Raw genomic sequence first — 20,783 nt, 5'->3', positions numbered from 1 at the left:
TCAGGTACCATCAGAGTGGCTATTCTTGGCTAGATCAGCCTTTGCCAATGCGACAACTCCTGGAGCCAAGCAAGGCACAACAACCTAGCCGGGTCCTCCCCAACTAAGGCGCAGGAGCAGCAATAACACCGGATCTGCTCATAATGCCGCTGTTCTGCTCCTCTTCTTTCCCTTCTCCTACTCCTTCCCTCACGGTTCCGTCCATGTCGAGAATCTAGAGAGCCTCGTTAACTTTTTGCTTTCATTTTCTCGTTTCCCATCTCCCACTTACCGCTTCACTCTTTTAGCGGGCATTCGTTTCTAACGCCAACTATATAACCGCATATATATCTGTTTGTTGTTTGAGCTTGTTCAATATGAAGGGAGGAATTGCTGCCGCCGCCGTTGCGGCCATGGCCACTGGCGCCCACGCCGCTTACCCTCACCACCGCCGCGCCCACGACCTCTTCCGTCGTGGTGAGGTCTGCGTCCCCAGCTGCACCACCATCTGGACCACCTACTACGGCGAGCCTACTCGTATGAAGCATAACCCGGTCATGTTGAGAGTTGAGTGAGCTGACATGCTGAAACAGTCATCCCCAACCCTCCCCCTCCTGCTCCCAAGACCAAGGAGGTTGTCACCACCAAGGCTCCTGAGGCTCCTAAGCCTACCTATGTGGCCCCCAAGCCCACGTACGAGGCTCCTAAGCCCAAGCCTACCACCACCAAGGTCGTCGAGGTCCCGGTCGTCCCTGTTCCTACTCCCCAGGAGTACAACTGCCCGACCCCCGGCACTTACACCTTCCCCGCCACCACCCTGACCGTGACCGAGTCCACCACCGTCTGCGTCGGCGAGTCCACCAAGGTTCCCTCTGGAACTCACACCTTCGGCGGTGTCACCACCGTTGTCGAGCAGCCCACGACCATCACCTGCCCCTACGCCAAGGAGACTGAGCACGAGGGCAAGGTCACCAGCGTCATCGAGACCACCGTCTTCGTCTGCCCTACCGCTGGCACCTACACCATCGCTCCCATCACCAAGAGCTGCACCGAGGAGACCGTCCTGGTCTACCCCGTCCCCACCAGCTACGCTCCTGGCACCTACACTGCTCCCGAGCAGGTTGTGACCGTCACTGAGACCGACTACGTCTACGTCTGCCCCTACTCTCAGGTTGGCGTCCCTACTTCCTCCAAGGCTCCTGAGGCTCCCAAGCCTACCTATGTGGCTCCTAAGCCTACGTACGAGGCCCCCAAGCCCAAGCCCACCACCGCTGTTTACGAGGCCCCCAAGGAGAAGCCCTCCACTCCCGTCTACGAGGTTCCCACCGAGAAGCCTTCCACCCCTGCCTACACTCAGCCCGCTTATGAGAAGCCCTCTGCTGCTCCCAAGCCCAAGGCCCAGCCCAAGAAGGTTTCCACTGGCGGCTCCCTCCGAGGTGGCAACGACCACTACGGTATCACCTACACCCCTTACGAGTCCTCCAACGGTGACTGCAAGTCCGCCGACAAGGTTGACAAGGACATTGCTGAGCTCAAGGAGGCTGGTTTCCAGATCATCCGATCCTACTCTACTGACTGCGACACCCTCAAGTCTGTTGGCGGTGCTTGCAAGAAGCACGGTATTGACATGATCATTGGTGTCTTTGTCAAGGCCTCTGGCTGCTCTTACGAGACCCCCGAGATCAAGGAGCAGGTCGACGCCATCGCCGAGTGGGCTCAGTGGGATCAGGTCAAGCTCTTCGTTGTCGGTAACGAGGCCATCATGAACGGCTTCTGCTCTGCTGCCGAGCTCCGCGAACTCATCACTGTTGTCAAGTCCAAGTGCTCCGGCTACACCGGTCCTTACACCATCGCCGAGACCCTCAACATCTGGGAGCAGCCCGAGACCAAGTCCGCCATCTGCGACGTTGTTGATGTCACTGGTGCTAACATCCACCCCTACTTCAACGCCGAGGTCACCCCCTCTGACGCCGGTACCTTCGTCTCTGGTCAGCTCGATCTCCTCAGCAAGATCTGCGAGGGTAACGACGTGATCAACCTGGAGTGCGGCTGGCCCTCTGAGGGTAACTGCAACGGCTCTGCTTGCCCCGGTAAGGAGGAGCAGGCCGAGGCCATCAAGTCCATCCGCGAGAGCTGCGGTGACAAGACCGTCTTCTTCTCCTACGAGGATGACAAGTGGAAGGAGCCCGGCTCCTGCAACTGTGAGCAGAGCTGGGGCTGCAAGAGCGCCTTCTACTAAGCGACGCTCGAGAAGCTTCAGTTCGGGTTACAGCATGCGGAACGTCCTCTGCCCGCGTCAATCCCCGGCATGCTGAATGTACATGAGCCACATCCAACACCGCCCGGCCATTCAGTTCCTCCTTTTCCCCAGCAATCCTTTTTCTCTCGGCTGGTCCCATCACATATAATCCATCACCTTTCACCTCAGCAAAAGCCTTCGGGGGGGAGTCTGAAGCCGACGGTCCTCTTTCTCTCAGGCCAACTATAGACACAACGCCGCAGGGGGTAGTGTGGTTCGCGCTCGCGCTCGTCCAACACAGAGGGAAACCGAAGCGGGTCGGGCGGTGGAGGACTCTTTTCTTGAATACTTGTTCACTCGACACATGATCTTTTCTTGTCTATTTTGTGTTGTTGCTGTTGTCTTCCCTATGTGGTCTTTGCGATAACACTTCTCACGGTACACGCAACTTATGGCTTCTGAGCTTCAAGAGGAGGTAAATTATATCTGGGGAGGGACGATCTGTATGCATGATCTATCAAGCCGGGTTGTCGTTCAGCCTCTGCTTCATAATGCTGTAATTTACTAGTGTCTATTTTCAACAACATGCCCTTGTGACTTGGCAATCACGCTTCCTCTTATTGATTCCGACAATGTGACATTGAATGAACATGACCCGAGTTATGAAGGGATATGCTGCTGAATACTACAAGACCTTGGCACCCATGTGCTAAGTGACTGGACTGCCTGCTTTAGTAGACGTTTTCAGTGCTCACAGTGCTCGACAGTGTTACTCAATACCCGTGGACCCTTATGTCAGCCTCCAGCTCATGTATCTCTAAGCGTATGGCGGCAATTCTTGAATGCCATGAGCACGACGTGACACTTTCCAATCTCTCGGGACTTGAGATGATTAATGGTGAGACTATCATTAAACTTGCCTAAATAGTCAACAGACACTGCCAACCTTATGTCAAGATATGCAAAACATCTTCTAATCTCATGGAAAAAGTTATCAGTTACTTAGGTAATGTCTATCCCGTCTCGTCCCTGAACCAACTACAACCCTTTGTTTGATCCACGCGAAAACAAGAGCGAAAACAATTAAAAATGAATGAACCCATGAGGAGGGGACGGGAACCAAAAGGTGAGACACGCCGAACCCCCCCCTCCTCCCAGTGACTCGGCGCTGCACAGTCCCAAGATAAAAGACCATCCCATGTCTTGGGAGAGAGAGCACGAGAGACGATGGCGAGTCCGAAAAACGGAGAGGCTTGCTTAAGAGGAGGGGGGATGTGACCAACGGCAAAGGTTTTGCAGTTGTGATATGCATGTGGGCGCATCTCATCGAATTAGCACTCGTCCTCTTACTTGTCGTCAACATCATCAACCCCCCTCGCCGTCCAGAGCGGTGAAGACTTTAAAGGTCAGGCATCTGGAATGGTGACGAAACACTCATGTCTCGGATCCCGTGTGGCTGGCCCGACCCATCAGAGAAGAGGAGGATGCTTGTCCTGTCTCAGAACAACCCCTCCCAAAAATCTGAGACCTGGCCATAGAGATCGGCAGTTTCGAGACTGCACTATGCGAACCACGGTTGGAGACAGGATGAGATGTGACGGAGCTGTAATGAGAGAGCTTCAAGTGGTTTTGGTTTGGTTTCATTATTCGGCGTCATCGTTTGATTAAAAATCACAAGAATACTGAGTGCAACATGGCAATATAGATAGATATACAACGGCTTGGAACCCCCTTTCCAAGTAACCCCCCCAAAATTCACCCTTGATGCTCAGACATCCCCGCAGAACGTATAGTTAACACCCCAGCATGATAGCTTCCCGCTTGTCGATGCAAATTCCCAATAATAAAAGAAAAGCAAGGGGAAAAAAATGAACCCCAGAAGATTCCCGTTGCCGATGTCCTTGTATCTAGTATCCCCAAGACCGCCTGGGGTTTTCCGAGCCGTCAGGATAACAGTGACAGAAGAGGGAAGGAAAGCCAAAAGAAAATGTGAAAAACATGTAAAGAGACATGAGTGGAACGCTTTGAAGCTAGGTGGATGGATTGATGCTCTGGCCTCTCCCCTTAAAAATGCGTAGTCGCCTATTTGCTGGTGGCGTGTCGTCATAGACCATTTGGTCGCTCCCCGTTTGATGGATGGTGAATAAGCTGATTAAACGATAACAAAAGGGGGTATAATGCTAATCGAGAGAGAGTCGTGTCGTGTGCTTCGAATATTATGAGTGACGAGTAAGGTCAAGCAACAAGTGTAGAGATATGCTGCGGGTATCGGTATCCTTGATCCCGTTGGGTATCAGCTTGAGAAGAGGGACATGCTTCTCCTTCAAAAGATTGCTACTGTGTCGATAGAGGTAGGCCTTCGGCGGTAAGGCTCATGTTTATGTGCATTCGCGTCAACTCGATAGCGCCACTGATCAGTATCGCGGTCAGTAAACCTTCGCCACGAGTTGTTAAAGAAAGGCTCAGGTCCTACGCCGCATCGCTCGAGTTGGAGCAGGCCACCACGGCTCCGGTCGCTCACGAGCACGTTTAAGTCCTGCCCGCTGTTGGTGAAGGCGATGCCTCCAATCTCGCCAAAGACGTCGATCGTCTGCTTCGTGTGGTACGTCTGGGCGTCGATGATGTTAACAAAGTCAGCTTCCTCGGCTGCCACAAGGACTCTTGCACCACTGCCGGCTGGCGAGAAACGTAGGTTTCTGACACCAGCCATCTCCGACCTGATGGTGCAGAGAGGCGTGCTGATGCCCCTTGAGTCGCACCACCGGCGAGCATCCCAGATCTTGACGCCCTTGTCCTGGAAGCCAGTGGCCACCGTCCAGCCGTCATCACACCAGTCGCAGGAGAAGCCGAAGTCGCGGTGCCCAGCCAGTTCCTGTTGGATCTGCCCAGTGTCGGCGTCCGAGATGATGACCTTGAAGTCGTCGCCGACCATGGCCCTCAGTCGGCCGTCAGGAGAGATGCTGGAGCAGTTGAGCGCGAACCGATACCGGGTCTGCAGCAGGAACTTCTCCGTTGCGAGATCCATGACACGGAACCCTTCATCGTTGCTCGAGATGGCGGCGACGGGGCTAGAGGATCGTCGAGGCTTGTGGATCTGAATATGGTTGGTGATTCCTCCCAGGTTCGGTGTGATCTGACCGTCAGAGTAGTCCTTCTTGTCCTCAGTGTACAAGTTCTTGAGGTAGTACTCTCCATTGAAGGTGCCCGCCATCAAGACTCCGTGATTGGCGTCGAGAGTAGAGATGACAGCTCCGAGGCCCGTCACATCGCTGTTGTTGAGGAAGAGCTCGGTCTTGCCCGAGACGGGGTTCATACGGTTGACTCCTCGGCCGCCGGGGTAGTAGGCCTGTGAGCGTGAAGGGCATGCCAGCACGCTACGCAGTTGAAAGTGAGCTAGGTAGACGTCCCGGCGGACTAGGTACTTCCTGAATCTGAAGAAACTATCCGTAGCGGGGATCCTGACATCGGTCATGTGAGGCTATCATCCGTATTAGCTTACACATCCATGAGCTAGAGTTGGATGCAGATGGACACTTACATTCAACCGATCAGATCCCTCCTTGTTGACGTAGTTCTTGTAAGTGTCGAGGCGCCTTCGGCGGGCGTGTTGACGAGTAGTGCCCATTGAATACCAATCCATGCCCTGCAAATCATATTGGTCGCCGTGGAGATCGTCGTACCGAACCTCGTTCATGTGTATCTGCGCCTGCCGGCGGATGTCCTCGGGACAAGGTGCATAGGCTCGCATCGAATATGAGTGCGCGATGCGTGCCTCGCGCGACCAATGCCAGAGGAAGTCGATCAAGCCGTGGTTTTCGGACCCCAGCATTGTTGGATTGGGGTTGCTGATCGGGGCAAGATCGAGGGGTTCGATTAGCATAGGAGGTTGTGGTAGTGGAAGGGGGGCGTTGTTGGGCGTGGGAGCCCATGGCCCGGGAGGCGGAGCGGCGTCCATGACGATGTCGGCGCCTGCTAGGGAGGGTACGTTGAAGAAAGTGTGTAAGAGGTAATTGACTGGACCAGAGGAGGGAGCCTGGGCATCATCGTCCTCCTGAGGTTGAGCGGGATGAGAGTGATGGTCGGCTTGGAGCTGAGGTACGTAGATGCCGTCGTCGTCAAGAGAAGCACCGCCGTCACTGTCGCTCATATCAAGGTCATAATCCTCCGCGTGGTAGTGATGAACGTAGTCGGGGTCGAGGTTGGGGTTGCTGGTGGGGATGTAGAGGTCGTCGAGTGTAGGAGGGCGGAAGGACGCGTCCAGGTCTAGCTCAATATCGTCGTCGTGGTCGGATTCGACAGATTGGGAGGTGTTTGCGTATGTGTTGCTGATGGTGGTGGTGACGTGGTCGTTGTCGCCGTCGCCGTCCTGGTGCGGTAGATGGGCGGCGGTAGAAGGTGTAAAGTTAGTTGGAGGAGCGGAAGTCGCAATGGCGGAAGAAGTTGTGTTGGTGGCGGCGGTAGCGGCAGCGGTAGCGGAGACGGCGTCAAGTTCGGCGGGGAACGCATCTGTCATAGACGCATCCAACGTTGAAGAGGAGACGGCGGCATGAGACGAATCAGCGACGGAGTGGACGAGGAGCTGCCGATCATGATCTAGCTGCGAGAGCAGGTCGGGGGCGGCGTCGTGGCCAGTGACGGAGGCCGAGGCGGAGACCGGAGCCGGAGGCACGGGAGCTTGGTTCGGCACGGGGACGGAGGGATCGAGGAGTTCGTGATTGTGAGCCTGAAAGCCCTCATCCCGCAGGAGGGCCTCTACGGCAGTCACGGACGAGGCGGCGACGGCGACGGTGGCAGTGGCAGTGGGAGCGGCTGGGAGGTCGTCTCGTGGTCGATCCTTAAGCTTGGCCTTGGACTTGTTGAGTGCAGCGCGGCGCATCGTGAATCAGGTCCGAAGGGGGGAGACCCGAACTTTTCTAAAGCCCTGCAGCGAGCAGCGGTGCCTTCTGCATCCGGAAAAGCTCACAAAGGGGTGAGAGAGTGAGAAGGGGGGTGAGGTCGCTCGCGTGCTAGCGGTCTGGCAGTCTGGACGATGGCCTCCTCGTTGCTTTTGGCGAGCGAGACAAGAGGAGCAAATGTCTTGGATCTTGGGCGCTCGCTGGAGGGGCTTTGGCGCTGGTGACTGAGGGGCGTGGGCCAGAGACAATAGGCACCTCGAGGTAAGCCGGGCTGCAGCAGAAGATCGTCGCAGGCTAGCAGGTAATAATAAAACCCGGTAGCTGTGCCTGGCGTAGCTGGGTATCTGATCTAGCCGTTGCGGCAATGGGCGATGGAGAATCAAGGAGGAAGGGTTGAAGGTCGGTTTTGTTGTTGGAGAGTGGATGCCGCTGGAGGTAGGTCTGTTCTGGACGGGCTGGCCTCGCTGCGGGTATTAGTCGTGATGCGTGATGGCCAGGGTTGCAGCTCACTAACGCTTCTCCCCATGCAGCGCAGCAGCAGGCAAGACAGGGTTCTGCCAGGATCCAATGGAGACGAGAGGCAATCAAGCGGGCAGGCAAGCAAACGGAGTGGAAGGCAAAGAGTGAAGCAGGAGGAGCAAGGGTACGGTGCTATTGGGGAAGGAGGCGAAGCAAAAGCCAAAAAGTGGGCGCGTCGAGCAAGGGGATATATGCACTTTCAAAGAAGGTTTTGTCCTCGCCTCGTCTCGTCGTCGCTGAAGTTGCCTGATAGAGATCGCTCGAGGTGAGAAATGATGAAGCCAAGCAGGCGCATCGAGGATGGGAGGGATCGACTCCGGGGATCGCCGTGGGTTAGGTACTGTATGGAGGTACCTCTGGGAATGCCCGTTTCAGCATCAAACCAGCATGAGCGGGCATGAGCCAGCATCAGCCCAGCATCAGCCCTTTTCTGTCGTCGTTTGTTGTCGTTGGTGTTGGTGGTGGTGTATGTGGTTGACCCAAGATGGCAGTCACCCCGTTGTATCTGCTTCTACACGTGCTACCTGAGTTACTGTACCTACTTCGTTCCGCTCCCAAGTGGAAGGTGCTATGTGCTGTACTGTACTGTGCTCAGGCACTGGTGAGGCCGGGTGCCCTGCAGAAAACAGCAGACAGGCTCTATCTGGCGGTTGGTCGCTGTGTGCGTGCCCAAGGTTGCGCCTATGGCATCCGATCCACGATGAGCTCAACCCACGATCAGAGCCTGCCTGTGCTGGGGGGGGCGGTAGAGCAAGCCCCAGGGTCCTGTCCAGAGGAGGGGAAAAATGGGTCGATGTGGTTGCGGATGGGGGATGGTCCAAGACGTGAGCTGGAGCCCAGAAAAGCCTCCGACGGCGCTAGCGAACGATCTGAGCGGCGGGAAGCGTTCAGGGAGCGGGTGGATAGACAGGGGGGGTAGACGATATGGAGGTCAGTTGGTGTTGGCTCGGAGAGAGGTTGACTGCTTTGATAGGTACGCAAATCCCGAGTGAATGCCAATGTCTGCGGGCTGTTACTATTTGATGAACTGTCCTGCAGACAAAGGAGATGGGGTGGATGAGAGAAAATCCCCTGATGATAGCATGGAAGGGCATAACTATGTATGTACATAATATCCCCCTTATGCACTGAGGATCACTCACGTCTCGCAGCGCAGCGGCAGGCTAAACCATCTTCATCGCTGTTGATGCGCTGGACGGTAGGACAGGATCCCTGGCGTTCATCCATCCATCATCCCCTGACCTCCTCTTTGCGTGCCCACTGGCGGTTGGAGGATTCCCGATTGAGAGATGACATGGATCCGGGGGCGGCAGCAGGAAAAAAAAAAAAGGACAAGAGATTGTCGGTTAAATGCTGACTGATGAGGGAGGGTTGTCTCGTCAGCTCAGCCCAGCCCAGCCCAGCCTTTATCAATCTCCACGTTGCAGTTTATGTATGTACGTACACACAGCGTCTGTGCCCTTGACGATGATGATGATGTCCTCTTTTTCTTTCCAATTTGGCACATCCAGACATATGAATCTGCAAAATACATGATTACAATAAACCTCCATGGCTGAGCCAGGCATATCGTTGTCATCGCTTGGTAATGAGATCCCTTCCCACCCCCATCCCCCATCTATAGCAGATCTCATTCATTTCACCCACCCATCGCCTCCGCCTCCTGGCACCATCTGGGCGACGTGCAGATCTGGTCGATGCCCCAACATCCGCATCTGGAGAGCCTTGCCTTGCCTTGCTCGCGCAACACCTGCTTGGCGTGTGTATTGGATGGATCTCATCCATCGGCCATGATGAAATGCACTGTACCCCCCTAGGCCCGGGCGGACCGCCGCCATCATCATCATCGTCGTAGCCGCGCCCCCCCCTTTCGTTCTCAAGTTCAACTCACCTCAGCTCACTGTGAGATCCCCTGTTGTTCAAAGTGCTAAAAAAAAAAAATCCCTCCCGCTCATGACCAACTCCACCGTTTTCTCACCTGGCAAAACCTTGTGTCACCCCAGAAAAAAACACGACCAGGGTCTTGTTGCCCGTCGCCTATCCATGGTGTGAGATGGATGGTGAGAGAGAGCCTGGATCCAGATTGAGAATCTCAGGGACCAAGTGCTAGAGACACGCTAGCATGCTGTAACCGTGGACGCCGTTAGCACAAGCATTGGACAAAGGTGTTGGATGACATCTCGTCGGGTCCTTGGTATCGTAAGAATCGAACCATGGCTACTCTGGACCGGATATCCCGTCTCGTCCACTAACGTGATAGTCTATTATGACAGATGACACGGCAAAAAAAAGAGAGAGGCCTTCCACGCAGCCTGATGAAGCTATCTACCAACTTACATACCGGCTTCTGTTTCAAGCAACGCTCTCTTCCGGAATCTCCGCTCTATTACTGAGTTTTTCTTTCTTTTTTTCTTTCTTCTTCTTGTCTTGCTTGCCTGCCCCTCGTTCGCTGCATCTTGATGTAGCGTTACATGACGCATCGCTTGCCGCGTCCGTCATGCATCGCGCTCTTTGCAGCCGCCATCGACCCACGATGGTTGCGACGCCATCGCCAACCCCCTCTTCTATCCCTCGGAGACAAATGGAATTCCCATGTCTCTCCTCTTGTACCACCACACCTCATTGAATGGGATGCATTGCTGATGACCCCGGGTCACGGGTCAGCGTCAGCCCGTCCCCCGATGCACCACGCAATCAAATCCCACGAACCTGGAACGCAAGAGTTCCCAGCGCTGGGTGCAGGGCGGCAGTACCTAGGTACTGTAGCACAAGTTGACTTGGACCCTTTGGCCCACCGCGAGCTCGCAACTTGGCTCTATTAATAACGGGGTGGTATCTCGTAACATTCCGAAATAGCAGGTAATACCCCAGGGTGATACCTGGTACTATCCGTAGTATATCGTCATCTATCCATGGATTTCTGTATCCTCTTGTGGACCGTGCTCGTCCTCGGACCAACATGCACAGATGCAGATGCGGTCCTTTTGGATACATTCTCTACTATGCATAGATAGTCAGTGAGTAGTGCCCAGGCCAGGTATGGAGGCAGCCAGGTTAGAAGTGCTGATGATGGGCAGCTCGTCATGCAAACAGGCTCAGCCATCAATGTCCAGGTAGCCACCGACCTCGGGCGCGTAACCCCAGGCGAGCAGATTGAGGCAATCCATAGGTCCTGAGCATTTGCACATTTCACCGTCTGCAGTCTCACCCGCGTCTGCTGCCCCGTTCGTTTCTTCTGCCTGTCTCTGAATAGGTGAAATATCACATCCTCAGTTTACCCCGTGCTTTGAGGGCAAACATTCAAAGTGCCAAACTGATACATCATCTTTCTCTCTTCGCTCTTCTCCGTCCCGCGTTGCATCCCCCTCCCTTTCTTTGCCCTATGGAGGACCGAGGGACCCTCAAAAAATGAGACTATCCCTTGAGGGCTGAGGTTGGTTGCCGTGTTCGCTTGTGACTATTTCTTCACCGGTTCCAGTTGTCGCCGCCCATCAGAAACGATACATCATGTCTCTGCCGGCCGGCGAATAAACCACCAGGCCCGGCTATCTCTCTCGACCGACGCGCATTCCAGTTATGCACTCTCACACACTTTCTCACTCTTCCACTCCGCCTTGTCTCGTCTTCCAACGCCATATCCCTGCCGCCCATCTCGTAACAACCAACAAAAGAAACAAACTAGGTAGTTATTAAGCGAATGCGGAACCACCACATTGTTGCCAGCCGCTCATTGAAGGCTGGGGAGGCAAGGAAAAAGCAACGTTTGGCAGGTCAACGACTCTGCTACAAGGGAAAAAGAAAGCATAAGGAAAAAAACCCGCACACCGAGGAGCGGCTCCGACGTGATGAATGGGTCACTCACCATCTTGGGGTCGTGTTACACACACGCACACACGCACACACGCACACACGCACACAGACACACAGACACACAGCCAGCCAGACAAACAAACGTAGACACGGCACAGCTGGATCGATCTCGACAGGGCTGACAGGCTGACAAGGCATCCCCCTTCATCTCTTGATCGTCATCTCGCATTCTCCCTCCTTGGCTTCACTCAATCTGTTGCTCATTGCTCTCCAATCTACACGACAGCACAGCACAGCACAGACTCTGCCCCCGATCCCCGAGGATCCCCCGTCATCGACTGCATCTCCGCGTCTTTTTGTCTGTGGATCTCTCTCTTCCCGAGTTCGGCCTCCCACATCCCGATCCTCGTCTTCTTCTTCGTCCCTGTCTTGCCCCCCCGTCACCGCAAATGCATGACACCGTACATTCGAATCTCCTCGTGACTCTCTGTGATGCATACGAGCTCGATTGCTCCTCTCCAATCCCCCATCGTCTTGATGCCCAATTCCATCATCTTGGGGGCCTCTCCTGATTGCTAGCTTCCCATGTCCAAGCTCTCACTTCAACCCCATTCTCAGCTTCACCTGAACTGGGCCTTGAGGGAACGCTCATAGATTCCCAGTGACAGACATCCTGTTCACGGGTATTCTTCTCCATTGACCGCTCCCTGAAGTCGATCGATACTTCTACATGGCATACATCTACATGTCTCGTTTCAATGTCATTGAATGATGAATCTCAAGTACGCCATCTACTTTTACCCTCGCTCGCCCGCCACCCCCACCCTTGATTCTCTATAACCGGGTCTCTTCTCTTTACATCTTGTTCTCCAGACGTCGCTCAACCTTGAGCTTGACAAGAGACTCGAGGGCCTCGTCGATCGGCACTAGCTCACCCTTGGTCTGGGTAGCCTGGTCGTCTCGGTTGCGGATGTTGACGGTGCGCGACTTGGCCTCCTCAGCACCAACCACTACATCATTGAGTTAGCCATTGACCCATGTTAACCATAGCCTGTCGTTGTAAACATACCAAAGATAAAGTTGTACTGCTCCAGCTGGCCAGTACGGATCTTCTTCTGGAAGGTGTTGCCGCTGAGGTCGACGTCAATGTACAGCTCCTTCTCCTGGAAGATCTGCTGGATCTCCTTGGCGTAGTCGTTCACCGCAGGCATGACGGGAACAACCAGGATCTGTCGGGGACTGAGCCAGAAAGGCCACTTGCCCGCAAAGTGCTCTGCCAGCACACCGAACATTCGCTCAAAGCTGCCCAGCACAGCACGGTGAATCATGACAGGGCGCGAGTATCCCGCGGGGAGATCCTCCGAGGGGTCGCTGCCGTCGCTGACTCCGCTCTCGTCCTTGGCGGCCACATATCGGAGCTTGAATCGTCGGGGAAGGTTGAAGTCGAGCTGAATAGTACCGCACTGGTGGTCTCGGCGAAGGGCATCGTATAGAGTGATGTCGATCTTGGGGCCGTAGAAAGCACCATCACCGGGGTTGAACTCCCACTTGGCGTCGTTCTTCTGGGCAAACGACTCCAGAGCCTCCTGAAGCTTCTGCTCGGCGATATCCCAGGTGGCGATGTCACCAACGTACTTCTCAGGACGGGTAGAAAGCTTGAGCTTGAAAGAGAAGCCAAACAGGCCGTACACGGCGCTCAGGAAGTCAAAGGCAGACTCGATCTCATCTCGGATCTGTCCAGTGTCAGTATTTCGACTCAACAAACGGTTTAGTCTCACGCACCTGGTCCACAGTACAGAAGATGTGGGCATCATCCTGCTGGAAACGACGGACTCGGGTAAGACCAGACAGGGCACCCGAGAACTCGTTGCGGTGCAGCACACCGAAATCGGCCATCCTCCATGGCAGGTCCTTGTAGGTGACGTCCGAGTGGGCAAAGATCTTGCAGTGTCCAGGGCAGTTCATGGGCTTCAGGCCATATCGCTCCTTCTCGACGTCAAATGTGAACATGTTCTCCTCATAGTGGCCCCAGTGACCAGAGATCTTCCACAGGTCCGCCTTGTACACGTTGGGGGACATGACCTCGGTGAAGCCACGTTTCCGGTACTCGCCCTTGAGGAGGTCCATCAAGGCATTGTAGATGCGCACACCGTGCGGCAGGAAGAAGGTGGATCCAGGAGACACCTCGTCGAAGAAGAAGAGCTTCTGGTCCTGGCCAATCTTTCGGTGGTTGCGCTTGGCGGCCTCGGCCAGGAAGTGCTTGTACTCCTCGAGCTGCTTCTTGTCGGGGAACGAGATACCAGCAATTCGCTGGACGGACTCGTTGTTGCTGTCACCAAGCCAGTAGGCGGCAGAATTCTATCACAATTAGCTAGTGTGTTCTGGTTAAAAGCTTATAGGCCTAGCACGTACCCTGAGAACTGAAAAGGCCTTGATGTTGCCGGTGGTAGGAACGTGAGGTCCTCGGCACAAATCGATCAGGGGTCCACAGCGGTAGACAGTGCTCTTGGTGCCATCGGGGACTCGCTGGTTGATGAAATACTCCTTGTACTTGCTGTACTTGAACATCTCAAGGAGCTCATCCTTGGTCATCTCGAGACGCTCAAAGGGCTGCTTCTGCTTGATAATGCTGTTGGAGAGCTGCTCCAGAGCCTTCTTGTCCTCGTCGGCAATCACTTGCCTGTTGTCTTGTTAGTGCGTGATTGCAAAGAGCAGCACCAAGTAAACATACTCTCCCATGTTGGCCATATCATAGTAGAAACCTGGGGGGTCCTCAGTGGGGGGACCGTTGCAGAGGTAGCATCCAAAGCGTCGCTCGGCAGCCTCTCCAAGAATGTGGGCAGACGAGTGCCAGAAGACCTTCTTGCCTGTCTCGTGCGTCAGCCGCGCCGTTCCTCACTTGAGTTTACAATACAATTCTACCTTCGGGGTGCTCAAAGTCGAGGAGCTCGAGCTTGCAGCTCTTCTCGAGGGGTCGGGTCAGATCCCACAGCTCGCCGTCGACGAGGGAGATGACGGTGCGCTCGAGGAGCGACTTGGAGATGCCCTTGGCGATGGAGAAGGGGGTGGTCTCCCACGAGGTTCCGGTGTGCTCCTTGCCATTGGGAAGAGAGATGATGATTTCCTCGCGAGGTTTCTCTGCAGTCGTGGTCAGTCGATTCGATTCTAGACGCGAGTCGTGGCAAAGCCGGATAGGATAGTTTTTTCTTCACCACGCACCAGCGATTTCGGCCTCCTGTCGAGCCTTGATCTTGTCGAAGAGGTCGAGTCGGTGCTGAATGAACTCGGGGAGATCTGGAAGCTACGACGTGGGTTAGCAATGGGGTCGCCATGGCCATGATGCCATGTTTCTCTCGGCGGGCGGCCAGCAGAGGGAGGGGCACAAACCTCGAGGCCAGAAGACTTTCCACCCTTGGCGGGCTTCTTCTCCTTGGGCTGCTTGGCGGGGCGGGAGGGCAGGCTCTGCTCGGGGGCGCCCTCGGCCGCGTTCACAGCGTCAGCTTGTTCGGACGACATGATGAGGACTTGCAAGATGTTGCAGTTGTGGTGGGAGAAGTTGCGGTCTTGGGTCTGGTCTGGTCTGTCTTGATGGCGGGGCACAGGGGGCATTAAACGCTAGGTGGGGTTGAGTCACTGAACGAGTTTGACAGGGGTGCTGGTGTTGTTATCGGCGGCTCAGTCTTATCGGTAGATCCTCGGTGACCAATCAATCTGCCCACTCTGTCTCCGTAACCAGTCTGGACTGACAACTATCGACCATCATGGCGCCTTCATCTCGGCCTTGAGCATCCGTCTGTATGCTATTTTGGGGTTGACTCCTGAGATCAATCTTGCATGTCTGTCAGGACCTCATGTCATTGGCCTCCTGAGATCATGTTGAAGCATCTCTCACCGTCGTACCGATCTGGTACGGCCACAACGGTATCGTTCCGCAAATGATGAGTACTTCGAAACACCATGTACAGTCATCACAGACATATTGGACACCCAGGCTCAGATCCGAAATCGCAATCTGACTCATGTTTAGTAATTCCCTTGTTCCAAGCTCATCCGGGGGTATCAGGCCATTCTCTAACCCAGTAGCTCCGTAACTCCTTACCGTATCATCGTATCATAAATCCCATACAAAGCACACACAAACGAGCTTTCCGTTACAGCCCATACCGTGTCACACACTCTTCCTTGTGCGCTTCCAGACAGTCCAACGCGCAGACTCTTGTCCCGCACTTCATACACCTCACACGTCCCCAATACCCGCAAACCGAACAAAACACCCTCGTCGGATATTTCGGATCCCAATTGCCCGTCGCTTCACCATAGTTTAGAGGCGGATGGGCTAGAAGCTTGCGCAGCTCCTCGTCGGACGGCATTTCGGGCACGCATGACATTAGCAGCGGGTCGTCATCGCCTGGGTGTGAAGTCGGGGGAGGTTTTGAGGATTCAGAGAGGACGGGCGGGAGGTTCGCGTCAGTCATTGTGATGTCTTCGTCCTGCGCGGGTTGACGAGATGATGCTGGAGTATCTCTCCTGCTGCCCGAGGACCGCTTGTTGTTTGCGCCAGCCGTGTTGGATCGAGAGAGGGCGGGATTCGACTCTGCTAGTGCTTGCATCGCGAGGAAGTCGTCAAGGTGATTTCCAAAGGTCTTTTGCGACTGCAAGATCTTGCGAACATTGGGCGTATGCTTCCCTTGGGCTGTTCAAGTTAGCTCCAGAGCCGACGAGCAAGACCATCGCTCGCATACCTCTCCCGCTTTTGACCGGCAACGGTATAGTGTTGTCTCTTCCACCATCTTTATCCAATGCCTCGACCTCTTTTCGTATCTTCGTATCTTGCCGCGCTGTCAAATCGCTGAGGGTTAGGCCGGGCGCATTCCGGGCGCGCTTCCTGTTGGTAGGCGCCGTCGAGCGGCTAGCGATAGTGTTGTCGGGGACATAGGCCCAGCCCGGAGCCGACGTTGTCTTGGCGCTGGCGAGCTCGATCACTCCAAAGTTGTTCATTGCAAGTTTGTTGATGATGCCTTGGAAGCTTGCGAAGGTGGCTTGTGAGGATGCTCCAGCGTTTTGTTTCGCGAAAGCGACCCCCTCGACATCCGACACCCTTAAGAGTTATTTGACCAATAGATAGGTTGGGATAAGCGCTCTAATAACAATGGGGCTTCAATCATCCCAATTCTGGGTTAGCGTGAGGCTCAAAGTCTTGTGGTTGGCCGATAGCTTCAAAGGTGTGAGAAGATAGAGGTGTCGACACATCAAACTCACATCGGTCGGAAAATCTGCCGGAGCCGTTGCTCCCCTCGCAAGACGTGACGTAGCCAATCACGCGCAAGAACCGCCCAGCGAAGCACAACCGCTCAGAATATTCCGAGCACCCGACGGGTAGCACCTCTGACGTCCATCGCCCATCACAGCCAGCTTCTCTCGCCTCTTAAACACCGCAATCCCCCGTCGCCCGCCCATCCACGAAACAATGTCCCTGCCGTCAAGAGTCCTCCTCTCCAGCAGCCGTGCGCTCGCTGCGCGAAGCTTCCACACCTCCGCCCGACGAATGGCCGACTCCGCGCCTCTGCCGGCCCGGAAACCCATGGGAGCTTTCCGGGGAGGGTGAGTCGGGACGAGAACCTCCAGCTCGAGGAAATTGGAATTGGCTAACTAGATCGTCCGTCAGCCTCTTCGGCTTCCTTCTCGGCAGCTTCCTCTCCGGCAGCGCCGCCTACAGCTACCTCCTCAAGGAGTACAAGACGGCCAACGACCTCTTGACCGAGGACATCTACGTGCGTAACCAAAGGGATGAGGCAATTGATAAGCAACGACCTCGATTCAACCCCGTCCGACCTTGCGATCCGGAAGCTGACCCCACCATCACAGACCCTCCAGGCCTCCGTCACCCGCCTCAGCAACTACGTCCAGGCCCTGGAGACAAAGACGCAGGGCAAGAAGTAATGGGTTGATACAACAAGAGAGGTGGAAAAGTGTATAAAAGGGAATCAGACCAGGGCGAATCTCTCCTCGAAATTGCCGGGTTGACACGGTGGAATCAGAATGGCCTGGTCACATTTCTTTACATCTCGAGGCAATTGGCGAAGAGGAGGAGAGGTCGAGGGATTTGTACGATTCTGTCCCACGTCGCGGACGTGTTTGTAAGCCCGATTCATAAACATATACGACTTGCGCAATCCGATAATACGCTGGGCTGCAGTCATGACTTAGACTCATATCTTGATTGTAAAGATTGGGAGACAGGCCATAGACTGAGAGGTCTAGTGCGCTACGGATAGACGGACCCTAAAACCTCCAAACCATCAGTCTCCTGTATGCTCGGCTTTCAAGTCGTTGGGGCCGAGCAAATGACAGACCATGCAGTGATGGTCAACTTTCACTCACATTCCTCATGTTTGCAACAAATCGTGGCACGGGTTCGGTTCAGGAACAAGCAGTAGAGTGTATCAAGTGGTAGTCAATCATCATTGTCCAATTTTGCCACGGAAACTAGTAGCAAATCTCATCAGAGGTGCCATCAAACGATGGCACCATCAAATCCCGCGCCCGTGAAATCAGATAAGCCCCTTTTAGTATACTAATATGACATCATGTGTTTACAGCTCATCATGGCCATCGGCCTCCTTCTCCTTCTCAGCCTCCTTCTTCTCCTCACTGGCGGCGGGGGCAGCCTCCTCAGTGCCCTCCTCCTTGGCGGAGAGCTCGGCCTTGTACTTGCCGTTCTCCTTGATGAACTCAGCGAGGTCCTCAACAGTGCGGGAGCCCTGGTAGGTGACGGGAGCGTCCTTGCCACCAGCGGGGTACAGCTTGATGGTGGGGAAGCCCTGGATCTCATCGGGAACGTCGTTCTGGGTGGCATCAACCTTGGCGATGACAACCTTGTCCTTGAACTCGGAGGCAGCGAACTGGGTAGCAAGCTCGTCGTACTTGGGGGCGAGAGCCTTGCAGTGACCGCACCAGGGAGCGTAGAACTCAATCAGGACATCCTTGGTGTCGTCGAGGACGATGTCATTGTAGCTCTTGGCGACGACGACGGTGACGGGACCCTCCTGGGTCTCGGGGATGGGCTCAGACTTGATGCTAGGCTCAATCTTGCCCTCAGAGAAGTCCTCAACAAACTTGGCGATGTTGTCGTGGGTGATCTCCTTCTCCTGGTCGAAGGGGAACTTCTGGTTCTTGGCAATCTCCTGGATGGCGAAAGAGGGGAACTTGTCGGTCTTGAGGTTCAGGTTGCCAGCGTGGGCACCGAAAGCCTTGGCGTCGATGGTGGCAAAGTTGATCTTGCCCTTGTACTTCTCAGCAATGGGCTTGATGGCGTCACCGAGCTCCTTGCGCTCCTCAGCGGTCTCGGAGAAGATGTAGGCCAGGGGGATGCCGGCAGACATGTAGCCGGCGTAGGTCTCAGGGCCAACCTCGCCAATGAGAGGGGTGGCGGAGGTGGAGATGAAGGACTCGATGGCCTCAGCCTCGAACTTCTCGGTGAAGGTGTTCTTGCCCTCATCGAAGGCCTTGTAGACAACCACGGCGGGGGCCTTGACGCCCTCAGCCTCGGCGACGGCGGCGTCGTTGACGCCACCGAAGAGGTAGGTGTCGCGGAGACCCTCAGCGATCTTGGAGAAGGTCTCGTTGGAGGCCTTGTCGTCGGCGTTGATGTAGGCGATGACGACGACCTTGTCGGCAGTCTTGAACTCCTCGAGGGTGTCCTTGGTGAGGATGGAGACAGCGGGGAGGGACTGCTTGATCATGTAGGAGGTGATGCTGAAAGATGCCATGTTAGCAGGCGAGCTATTGACTGTCTCTGGGACAGGTCAACTTACCCAGCAGCCTTGCGCTGACCGCTGTAGGGAGTGATGTTGTCAAGGCCACGGAAGACCTTGAGGGTGGGGTAGCCCTCGACACCAAAGTTCTTGCAGAGGTCGGCCTCCTCAGTGCAGTCAACCTTGGCGAGCTTGATGTTCTTCTCCTTGAGGGTAGTGGCAGCCTCCTCGTACTCGGGGGCGAGGGCCTTGCAGTGGCCGCACCAGGGAGCGAAGACTGTTAGAGATCATGTTAGCCAGCTGCAGAAGGCGGGGAGAGCGGGCGGGGTGTCAATCGAGACTTACACTCGGCAAGGACGAGGTCGTTGGACTTGATGAACTCGTCAAAGGTGTCCTGGGTGAGCTGGTGGACATCCGAGTCGGCGGCGGAGGCATAGGCAGCCAGAGCCGCCATGAAGCCGCAGGCGATGCGCTTGTGATACATGATGGGCCGTCTGATGGGTATCCTAGAAAACACAAAGAAGGGCTTCGCTGGGAGACGGGCAAGGGAAAGGTCAATGATATGGGGGGAGGAAGGAAAGGAGGAGGAGATGTTCGAGATGGGGAGATGGAGGCGGAGAGTTTTGTACTTGTACTTGAGGACAGGTAATCCAATGGATCAGTCAGTGGTTCAAGCACTCAGTCAAGGCTGTACCTAAGCTGCTGCTGCGGCTGCGACGTGCGGCTGGGCTGGGGTCTGGGTACATGGAGGTGGGCTGGGGGGGCGATGAATGGATGGATGGAGGGGCTCAATTGAACAAGTGTCCCCTTTGGCGGCTGGATTGGATTGATCATCAAGCCCAGGCAGCGCGGGCAGCACCAGCCGGACCTGCCCTGAGCACCTGCAGTTGGCAACACGGCCCCATGGGCCCCTCCACCGGGCGGGCTAGTGGGTCTTTCAGCGGGTTGTGGCGCATCCTCAGGGCAGCTCTGGCCTATGAGGGCCCCTGCACCGCCTGGAAGGGGACCTGCCCACCCCACCTGCACCTTCACCCCCAGGTGCTGCGGTGCTTGTAGGGACCTTGGATCGCCGGGTCCCATTCATGGATGGATGGTATGGCACGGCATAGGCATCAGCTGGCGTTAATCCTTATAAATCCGGAGTGGTGACCTCTAGAATTATGTTGGATAGGCCGAATCAGTAGACTTGATGCGCTTCCAGCTCTTGTCCATCCTCTACGTGTCTATCATGGCTGCAACTCCAAGCTCCACGTATTCATTCCCGTCCTCTCTCAAATGAGGAACCTTAATGTCGACGGACGTGCAAAAACACTTTCCCAATTGAGCCGCAACGGGATATTATCTTCCGAACGAAGGGGCGCATGGGAAGGCGAACCCTGTCAACAGAGCAGACAAAAGACGTTCGAGTTTTTGGCTGAGTGGTGGCGATTGACTCGTCTCACTGGGAGGGTAAAAGAAGAGGCCACGTCTCTACGTTTAGCTACAATATTTGGACTATCCATCCAAGCCCAGCCCAGCCAGGCCGAGGCCCCCTTTCTGAGTGGGAACTAGGTTATAATTGAGGAGGTTAGCAACCTGGAAGTAGGT

At 55.2% G+C, this 20,783-nt stretch overlaps 6 protein-coding genes across 6 annotated transcripts; 2 read left to right on the top strand and 4 right to left on the bottom strand.

The window, feature by feature from the left end:
* Nucleotides 1-356: 356 nt before the first annotated feature.
* Nucleotides 357-2,218, top strand: NCS54_00060600 (Hypothetical protein; the record flags this gene model as incomplete). Its single annotated transcript, XM_053146254.1, has 2 exons — nt 357-516; nt 573-2,218. The coding sequence occupies 2 exons, from the start codon at nt 357-359 to the stop codon at nt 2,216-2,218; spliced, it is 1,806 nt and encodes a 601-aa protein (XP_053002229.1).
* A 2,323-nt stretch (nt 2,219-4,541) lies between these two features.
* Nucleotides 4,542-7,094, bottom strand: NCS54_00060500 (Hypothetical protein; the record flags this gene model as incomplete). Its single annotated transcript, XM_053146253.1, has 2 exons — nt 4,542-5,696; nt 5,757-7,094. The coding sequence occupies 2 exons, from the start codon at nt 7,092-7,094 to the stop codon at nt 4,542-4,544; spliced, it is 2,493 nt and encodes an 830-aa protein (XP_053002228.1).
* A 5,203-nt stretch (nt 7,095-12,297) lies between these two features.
* Nucleotides 12,298-14,958, bottom strand: NCS54_00060400 (Threonine--tRNA ligase; the record flags this gene model as incomplete). Its single annotated transcript, XM_053146252.1, has 8 exons — nt 12,298-12,452; nt 12,512-13,175; nt 13,225-13,800; nt 13,855-14,122; nt 14,174-14,309; nt 14,365-14,580; nt 14,662-14,743; nt 14,830-14,958. The coding sequence occupies 8 exons, from the start codon at nt 14,956-14,958 to the stop codon at nt 12,298-12,300; spliced, it is 2,226 nt and encodes a 741-aa protein (XP_053002227.1).
* A 635-nt stretch (nt 14,959-15,593) lies between these two features.
* Nucleotides 15,594-16,452, bottom strand: NCS54_00060300 (HIT-type domain-containing protein; the record flags this gene model as incomplete). The annotated part of the gene is made up of 2 exons (XM_053146251.1): nt 16,185-16,452; nt 15,594-16,135 (listed from the first exon to the last, which is right to left on the bottom strand). The coding sequence occupies exons 1-2, from the start codon at nt 16,438-16,440 to the stop codon at nt 15,594-15,596; spliced, it is 798 nt and encodes a 265-aa protein (XP_053002226.1). The 5' UTR covers nt 16,441-16,452.
* Nucleotides 16,453-16,909: 457 nt separating this feature from the next.
* Nucleotides 16,910-17,382, top strand: NCS54_00060200 (Hypothetical protein; the record flags this gene model as incomplete). Its single annotated transcript, XM_053146250.1, has 3 exons — nt 16,910-17,043; nt 17,108-17,213; nt 17,308-17,382. 3 exons carry the CDS (start codon nt 16,910-16,912, stop codon nt 17,380-17,382), a joined length of 315 nt encoding a protein of 104 aa, XP_053002225.1.
* A 653-nt stretch (nt 17,383-18,035) lies between these two features.
* On the bottom strand, nt 18,036-19,680 carry NCS54_00060100 (Protein disulfide-isomerase; the record flags this gene model as incomplete). Its single annotated transcript, XM_053146249.1, has 3 exons — nt 18,036-19,197; nt 19,257-19,473; nt 19,542-19,680. The coding sequence occupies 3 exons, from the start codon at nt 19,678-19,680 to the stop codon at nt 18,036-18,038; spliced, it is 1,518 nt and encodes a 505-aa protein (XP_053002224.1).
* Nucleotides 19,681-20,783: the final 1,103 nt, after the last annotated feature.

Source organism: Fusarium falciforme, chromosome 1, assembly GCF_026873545.1.
Source record: "Fusarium falciforme chromosome 1, complete sequence".
In the NCBI taxonomy this organism is placed as follows: Eukaryota; Fungi; Ascomycota; class Sordariomycetes; order Hypocreales; family Nectriaceae; genus Fusarium; species Fusarium falciforme.
This window is presented reverse-complemented; position numbering and strand designations above follow the sequence as displayed.